At 40.7% G+C, this 8,873-nt stretch overlaps 1 protein-coding gene across 2 annotated transcripts in view; it reads left to right on the forward strand.

The window, feature by feature from the left end:
• The window catches only part of Mrpl42 (mitochondrial ribosomal protein L42), an 18,582-nt gene that overhangs the window by 5,856 nt on the left and 3,853 nt on the right, over positions 1 to 8,873 (forward strand). For both annotated transcript variants that reach the window (XM_013019792.1, XM_013019786.1), the window contains exons 3-5: positions 1,378 to 1,441; positions 3,240 to 3,324; positions 8,175 to 8,338. In XM_013019792.1, coding sequence (XP_012875246.1) covers positions 1,378 to 1,441; positions 3,240 to 3,324; positions 8,175 to 8,338 — 313 coding nt within the window. The remainder of the gene's footprint in view (positions 1 to 1,377; positions 1,442 to 3,239; positions 3,325 to 8,174; positions 8,339 to 8,873) is intronic.

The following is an 8,873-nucleotide window of genomic DNA, read 5'->3' on the forward strand; positions in this document are numbered from 1 at the left end:
GGGCTGGCTTTGAACCTTTATCCTCAGATCTCAGCCTCTTGAGTAGCTAGAATTACAGGAGTTAGCCACCAGCATCCTTTTTTTTGTTGGTTGTGGGGCCTGAACTCTGGGCCTGGGCGCTGCCCCTCAGCTCTTCATCTCAAGGCTAGCGCTCTACTACTTGAGCCACAGAGGCACTTCCGGCTTTTTCTGCTTATGTGGTGCTGAGAAATCAAACCCAGGACCTCATGCATGCAAGGCAAGCACTCTACCTCTGAGCCAACTTCCAGGCCCTGGTTGCAAGTTTTTTAAACAATTACAGATCTTGAATTTTTAACTATTAAAAAAATATGTTTTGAAGTGAGCATTTTGAATGAAAAAAGTTAATTTTGAACCAAATACTTTTAATTTTTTGATGCCAGGCATGGGGTGTGAACTTAGGGCCTAGACAACATTCCCTACCACTGAGCCAGAATTCCACTTCTGGCTATTTAGTAGTTTATTGGAGAAAATAGTCTCACTGACTTTTCTGCCTGGGCTGGCTTTGAACAGAGATTCTTGGTTTTCAGCCTTTTGAGTAGCTAGGATTACAGGCTTGAGCCACAAGCACCTGGCTAACAAGATAGTTTTAATTTGGTCACTTAGCATGCCCTCTTTCTCAACTGCACCTTGGAATGCTAAACACTAAATGTTTTTTCTTGGAAAGATTGGAATACCCATATACTTCATTTTCTTTTCTTTTTAAATATCTACTCCTTACTTATTATTTTCTTTGCAAGGAACATTGCATTCATCCCTTATACTCATTTTTTCATCTTTCAGAGCACCTTAGACATCTCCACTGGGAAGTCTTTTCTTGAACCTTCACAGTGTTGTCTGATAGCCTGACTATGTACCCTTCTCTCTTCAATTCTTTTTTTTTTTTTTGTCGGTCGTGGGGCTTGAACTCTGGGCCTGGGTGCTGTCCCTCAGCTCTTCAGCTCAAGGCAAGTGCTCTACCACTTGAGCTACAGCGCCACTTCCGGTTTTCTGGTGGTTTATTGGAGATAGGAGTCTCACGGTCTTTCCTGCCCGGGCTGGCTTTGAACTGCGATCCTCAGATCTCAGCCTCCTGAGTAGCTAGGATTACAGGCGTGAGCCACCAGCGCCCGGCTCTCTCTCCAATTCTAATAGCATATATCTTCTTTAAAGGAATTATTTCTTATCTGTCTCTTGTACCAGTAGACTGTACCCCTTGAGGATAGGGACTTGATCTCATTTATGGTTGACTGCATAGACACACAGACCTGTTTTAGAGCAAACAGTAAACATTGGTTGTATGAGTAAAATTAGTTTTAAATTTATGTGAGAACATGCTCAGATTTACTAAATCTGTTTTATTCTCTTGGGTTTTTGCAGATGGAGCTTTATCTTGTGTTTGTTATAAATCTACCTATTCTTCTCTTCCAGATGACTATAATTGGTATGTATTAAAATTCAATTGGAAAGTAGCAACTCTAACTACTTTTGAAATGATTTAATTTTATTTTCTCCTTGCTTTTTGATTATTGTTTGTTAATTTTGTTTTAAAAATTACTTTGATGGTTTTATTTACCCAGTATCTGGGATTATGAATGTTTTAAATAAAAGTTTAAATGAAAATCATTACCATTGTGTTTCACTTAATGCTTAATCTGTTATAAGACATACAATTTAGTTAAAAGTCCTATCTTTTCTTTCCGAGGCTTTAGCTTTTTGGAAAAGTTAGTTTTTTTTTTTTTTAGTTTTCTTTTAGGGTTCATATGTATTAGCTAAAGTAGTTATTTATCTTCTGTTTGATATTGAGTTATTATTATTGACAAATACTGAATTCAACACCATTTGTTTGGAATTTTTATTCAGTTCTAGTCAGTATCCTAAGAACTAGGTATAACAAATGATTGTTTTTTGTTTTTTTTTTTGTCGGTCCTGGGGCTTGAACTCTGAGCCTGGGTGCTGTCCCTCAGCTCTTCAGCTCAAGGTGAGCGCTCTACCACTTGAGCTACAGCGCCACTTCCGGTTTTCTGGTGGTTTAGTGGAGATAGGAGTCTCATGGTCTCTCCTGCCCGGGCTGGCTTTGAACCTTTATCCTCAGATCTCAGCCTTCTGAGTAGCTAGGATTACAGATGGGAGCCACCAGCACCTAGCTGTCCCTGAGCTTTTCTGCTTAAGCTAGTGCTCTACCACTTGAGTCACAGCTCTAGTTCTGGCTGGGTGTTTTTGGTAGTTTATTAAAGATAAGAGTCTCATGGACTTTCCTGCCAAGGATTGGCTTTGAACCTTTATCCTCAGATCTCAGCCTCTTGAGTAGCTAGGATTATAGGTAGGCATGAGCCATAAGATATAACATATTTTCTTGAGCTATGTGATTTCTGTTGCAAATTGTAGTAAAATATACATTTTCTTTTGTTTGATATTGGTTTTAACTGTATATTTAATGAGTGCAAAAGTAAGTAGTTAGTGATGAATTAGAATAGGCATAATTGACTGAACCTGAACATGTTGAGTCATAGAAGTATTTTAAAAGCATTACATGGGGCTGGGAAGGTGGCTCAGTGGTAGAGCACTTGCCTTGCATACATGAGGCCCTGGGTTCGATTCCTCAGCACCACATAAGCAAAAAGAAAAAAACCGGAAGTGGCGTTGTAGCTCAAGCGGTAGAGCACTAGCCTTGAGCTGAAGAGCTGAGGGACAGCGCCCAGGCCCAGAGTTCAGGCCCCATGACATGACCCCACCCCCCAAAAAAGAAAAAAGCATTATGTAAAACTTCATCCCTTATCAAAAAAACATTTGCAGTGGAAACAGTCATTGCAGTTATGATACAGTATTCAAATCATAAAATCATGGTGAAACAGTCTAAAGCTTTATTCTCTCAGACAAAATGCATTTTATAGTTTTACAGTTGTTTTGTATGGTAGTGAAGCTGACATACTCTGAGATTATTTTGACTTGTCTTCATCCTTACAAGTATCAGGTTTGCTGATTTAGTAATAGAGCATCTTTTAAAAAAAAAAAAGGAAGGTGGCTCTGAGGCTCTGGGTTCAACTCCTCAGCACCACATAAGCAGAAAAAGCCAGAAGTGGTGCTGTGGCTCAAGTGGTAGAGTGCTTGCCTTGAGCTGAAGAGCTGAGGGACAGTGCTCAGGCCCTGAGTTCAAGCCCCAGGACTGGCAAAAAAAAAAAATTGTAAATTAATTTTAGCTATTTTGTCTTGAATAATATTTCTGGAACATTCTCTTTTAGCAAAGTGGAGCTTGCTTTGACCTCTGATGGCAGGACGATAGTATGTTACCACCCTTCTGTGGACATTCCATATGAACACACTAAAGTATGTAAAAAAAAATTCTCTTGTAGTTTTAAATTTGCTGTTAGAAATATTTATACTGCTAAGTAGTAGCATGTTGCCTATCAAGTTTGAAGTCCTCAGTTTAAATTCTATCCTCCAACTGTCCCCACCCCACCAAAATAGGAAATGTTCATACTTTGTTATAGTATCCAAAAACAAACAAATGGAATTATCTGGTTTGTGATCCTCAGATCTCAGCCTCCTGAGTAGCTAGGGTTATAGGCTTGGGGTTATAGGGTTATAGGCTATGGTTATAGGGTTATAGGCGACCCATGCTCAGCTCGTTTATGTCCTCTTGGCTTTTTTTTTTGTGGGTCATGGGGCTTGTACTCTGGGCGTTGTCCCTCAGCTCTTCAGCTCAAGGCTAGCGCTCTACCACTTGAGCCACAGCATTACTTCCAGTTTTCTGTTGGTTAATTAGAGATAAGAGTCTCACAGATTTTCCTGCCTGGCTTTGAACTGCAATTCTCAGATCTCGGCCTCCTGAATAGGTAGGATTACAGGCATGAGCCATAGGCACCTGGCCAGCTTTTTTTTTTTTTTAAATGTCAAGAAAACTTGGCAGAGCTTTATTGAGTAAGTAAGCAAGCATTCAAGCAGACAAGAAACAGCCGGGTGCCGGTGGCTCAAGCCTGTAATCCTGGCTACTCAGGGGGCTGCCTTTGAGCTGAAGAGCTGAGGGATAGCACTCAAGCCCAGAGTTCAAGACTGACAAAAAAAGAAAAGAAACAGACAAAAAGAAAGGCAGAGGCACACTCTTAACAGTGTAAGTACTCCCAAAGGGAAAGACCTATTTCCAGCTTTTTTGGTAGTTTATTGGATAAGAGTCTCATGGACTTTCTTGTCCTGGCTGGCTTTGAGCTGCCATACTCAGATGTCAGCCTCCTGAGTAGGTAGGAGTACAGGCATGAGCCACTGGCACCTGGTGAAGTTTTTAAATTAAAAAAAAAAGGACATCCAGGATGAGAATTGTGATTGTGTAACATAAACATTCAGTATTACCCAGGTGCTGGCGGCTCATGCCTATAATCCTGGCTACTCAGGAGGCTGAGATCTGAGGATCAAGGTTCAAAGCCAGTCCAGGCAGTAAAGTCTTTGAGACTTATTTCCAACAAACCACCAGAAAACCCGAAGTGGCATTCTGGCTGAAGTGGTAGAACGCTTGCCTTGAGCTGAAGAGCTGAGGGATAGTGCCCAGGCCCAGAGTTCAAGCCCCATTACCAACAAAAAGACAAAACAAAAAAGCATTCAGTATTAATTTGGTTTTTCCATTTTATTGAAACACAAACACTTTCTTTGAAGTTTGATCGAAGAAAAACTTCTGAGTCTGTCATAGGCTCTTGAGATACACTTGAACAAGTCTATTAATTCCAGTGTTTTGTGTGTGTGTGTGTGTGTGTGTGCGTGTGTGTGCATGTGTGCGTGCTTCACAAGTGTGTGTGAGTGTGTATGCACGCATATCAGTCTTGGGGTTTGAACTCAGGGCCAGGAAACTGTTTCTGAGCTTCAAGGCTAATGCTCTGTCCCTTGAGCCATACCTCCACTTTGCGCTGTTTGGTAGTTAATTGGAGATAAGAATCTCTGGACTTTTCTGCTTGTGCTGGCTTCCTGCCAGATCTCAGGCTCTTGAGTAGGTAGGATTATAGGCTTCAGCCTCTGGTGCCCAGCTTCTTTTTATCTATAGGAAGAGGGGGGCTGGGAAGGTGGCTCAGTGGTAGAGTGCTTGCCTTGCATGCATGAGGCCCTGGATTCAGTTCCTCAGCACCACATAAGCAGAAAAAGCCGGAAGTGGTGCTGTGGCTCAAGTGGTAGAGTACTAGCCTTGAGCTAAAGAGCTGGGGGACAACCCAGGCCCAGAGTTCAAGCCCCAGGACCAACAACAACAACAAAAGAAAAGAAAATAGGAAGAGGCAGCATTCATTAATATTTGCCTTTTAATCTTTTGCTAATTAAGACTGACAACTATAAAAATCTAAAAGTCAGCAAACTTGTTTATAGGCTTGAGCTTATAAACCAGGACTAGATTATTCAACGATATCTTATTCAGAAGTATAGCAGAAGAATGCAGTGGGAAAACTGAGTATATTCAAGAGATTAAGCCAAGAGGAAATTTCTCAAGGAAAAGTGAAGAGGACTACATAAGTTGTTTTGCAACAGCAGTCTTTGGCTGCAAGAATCAATAAGTGTGACACTAGCTCAAGGTTGATCAGGTAGTTGTTGGGCTAACATAATGTAATTTTTGGTATAAGGTTACAGTGGCCTTTGTGCAATGTTCTGGCAGTCTCTGTATTCTTGTTTACAGGCATATGTGTGTATGAAATTTCCTTCAGTACCTCCCAGCTTTACTTTTTGTTAATTAGTGACACAGTGACTCTATTATGATACTGACAACTTTTATAGTTCTAACCCCATGTTTGCTGGTACTTCTCAATGTATAATGGTAATGTATAATTGCAAAGACATTTACTAACATTTTACTTTTATTTTTTGTGCCGGTACTGGGGTTTGAACTCAGCACCTTATGCTGTCATTTGGCTTTTTTGTTCAAGGATGACACTCTACCATTTGATCTACACCTTCACTTCCTGCTTTTTGCTGGCTAATTGGAGTCTCATAGACTTTTTTGCCTGTGATTGGAACCTCAGTTTTCAGATCTCAGCCTCCCGAGTAGCTGGGATTACAGTTATAAGCCACCAGCATAGCTTAACATGTTACTTTCTACAAGATAATCTTTTTTTTTTTTTGTAATTAAATGAGCTTTATTCATGATCAACTTCTTTTTTTTGGGGTCCCTTCATGGGGCCTGAACTCTGGGCCTGGGCGCTGTCCCTCAGCTCTTCAGCTCAAGGCTAGCGCTCTACCACTTGAGCCATAGGGCCACTTCCGGCTTTTTTCTTTTTGCTTATGTGGTTCTGGGGAATCGAACCAAGGGCCTCAGGCTTGCAAGGCAAGCGCTCTACCACTGGGCCATCTTCCCAGCTCAAGATCAACTTCTAAACTTACTACTTGTCTTTGTCCTTTCATACTTTTCCTTTGAGCACTTAGGTAGGATAAACATAGTGAATACATTCACAGGAATCTCTAGATTTTTCTCTTTCTATAGCACTATGATTTGAACTCAGGACTTTATGCTTACTAGGCAGGTACTCTACTACTTCAGCCACACCAGTAGCTCAAGAGATGATCTTTTAAAATTATTTTAAATGTCTAAGGAACACTTCTTTTTTTGTTTGTTTTTTGGGGTCCGGTCATGGGGCCTGAACTCTGGGCCTGGGCGCTGTCCCCCAGCTCTTCAGCTCAAGGCTAGCGCTCTACCACTTAAGCCACAGCGCCACTTCCGGCTTTTTTCTTTTTGCTTATGTTGTGCTGAGGAATCGAACCCAGGGCCTCTGGCATGCAAGGCAAGTGCTCTACCACTGAGCCACCTTCCCAGCCCCTAAGGAACACTTCTTTAAAATACATTCATATCACTTTTTCCCTGTTTGGGGCCTTAAAAGAAGTGTAAGTAGCTACCTATTATTTAGGTAAACTTTTAAGTGTGTGATAGCAAGGCATATTAAATGTTATTATTTCAATTAATCTTCATCAAGCCCTATATTACCCCTTTGATTTGAAGCTGAGAGTTTAAATAACTTTCCCAAAGCTACAGAGCTACCAAGTCACTGAATCAGAGACCACAGTTCATGTTTCTATCTCTTCATTATACTCCCTGCTTATTCTTTCCTCAACTAGGAGGGAGTCCTACTCTACTAATAAGTAAGTGCTTCCTTAACTGCTTATAGTATAAATTTAAAACTTTTCATTTCTGTGTTCTCCTGGATCTTTAAAAAATTCCTCATTATTGTTGGTTTTTCCTAAGTTATTTACATATGTGTGTGTGTGTGTGTGTGTGTTTTCTTTTGGTAGTACTAGAATTTTGAACTCAGGGTTTTGTACTTGCTATTCAGTCACTCTACCACTAACCCACACTTCTATTTTATGCACTGGTTAAGTTTGAGAGAGTAAGTTTGAGATAGTCCCTTACTGCTCAGATGCAGGCCTAGACTGCCTGTATTCGGTCCCTGTCCTAGCTGCGATGATAGGCACCACCATACCCAGTTTCCTCCACTGAAGTGGAGCCTCAGTACTTTGCTGCTCAGACTGGCCTGAAACTCCTCTTTTCCCAAGCTCATTCTCCTTTGAAGCTCAGGAGTCTTTTAGGGGACTGGGAATGTGGCTTAGTGGTGGAGTGCCTGCCTAGCATACATGAAGCCCTGGGTTCGATTCCTCAGTGCCACATACACAGAAAAAGCCAGAAATAGTGCTGTGGCTCAAGTGACAGAGTACTATCCTTGAGCAAAAGAAGCTCAGGGGACAGTGCCCAGGCCCTGAGTTCAAGCCCCAGGATAGGCAACAAAACAGAAAATGAAACAAGAGTCTTTTAGATTTATCTACCTCACTGGCTTTGAACCATTATTTTCAGATGTTAACCTCCTGAGTCACTAGGATTATAGGTATAATTAGTAGGATTACTAGCACTTGGCAACATAAACTTTTACGTTGAAGAAAATGGAATCAATTTATGCTTTTTAATATGCAATCTAAAGTTGCAATGACTTTAGCATTGGGAAAATTATTGGAATAATTATTACTGGAAAAGAAACCTAAAATTGGTTGTGAGAAGAAAAATATTTCTGACTTTATTCAGTAATATAACTAAGTGAAACTGTTGGTGATAACTTACCCTGATGTACTATAATGAATTACTGCAGCTGTTGTCTTAGTTTAGACTTAATCAAATCCTGGCTATTATTGTTACATTTCTGTGTTATTTATTATGGATTATTTTGTAGCCCATCCCTCGACCAGATCCTGTGCATACTAATGAAGAAACACATGATCAAGTGCTGAAAACCAAATTGGGAGAAAAAAATCAACCTCTGGAACAAGGACCCATGATAGAACAACTTAGCAAAATGTTCTTTACTACTAAGCATCGCTGGTATCCTCATGGACAGTAAGTTTCATTTTATTTTTTAAATTTATTTATTTATTTTTGTTGGTCATGGGGTTTACACTCTGTGCCTGGGTGCTGTCCCTAAGCTCTTCAACTCAAGGTGAATGCTCTACCACTTGAGCCACAGCACCACTTCTACCACTTGAGCCACAGCACTACTTCTGTTTTTCTGGTGGTTTGTTGGAGATAGAATCTCATGGACTTTCCTGCCCGGGCTGGTTTTGAACTGCAGTCCTCAGATCTCAGACTCCTGAGTAGCTAGGATTACAGCCACTGGTGCCTGCCCAAGTTTTATTTTCTTTATTCAACTCCTAGTATACACACTCAAAGAACATACAGCTTTCCTTACACTAACAATGTCCATACTGGTATTGTGCATGCTAAAATTACCACAAGTACAATTACATTCTATAGTATATTTCTTTTCTTTCTTCCCTTCCTCCTTTCTTCCTTCCTTTCTTCCTTCCTTTCTTCCTTCCTTCCTTCCTTCCTTCCTTCCTTCCTTCCTTCCTTCCTTCCTTCCTTCCTTCCTTCC

Source organism: Dipodomys ordii, unplaced genomic scaffold (genome assembly GCF_000151885.1).
Source record: "Dipodomys ordii isolate 6190 unplaced genomic scaffold, Dord_2.0 Scaffold3, whole genome shotgun sequence".
Lineage (NCBI taxonomy): Eukaryota > Metazoa > Chordata > Mammalia > Rodentia > Heteromyidae > Dipodomys > Dipodomys ordii.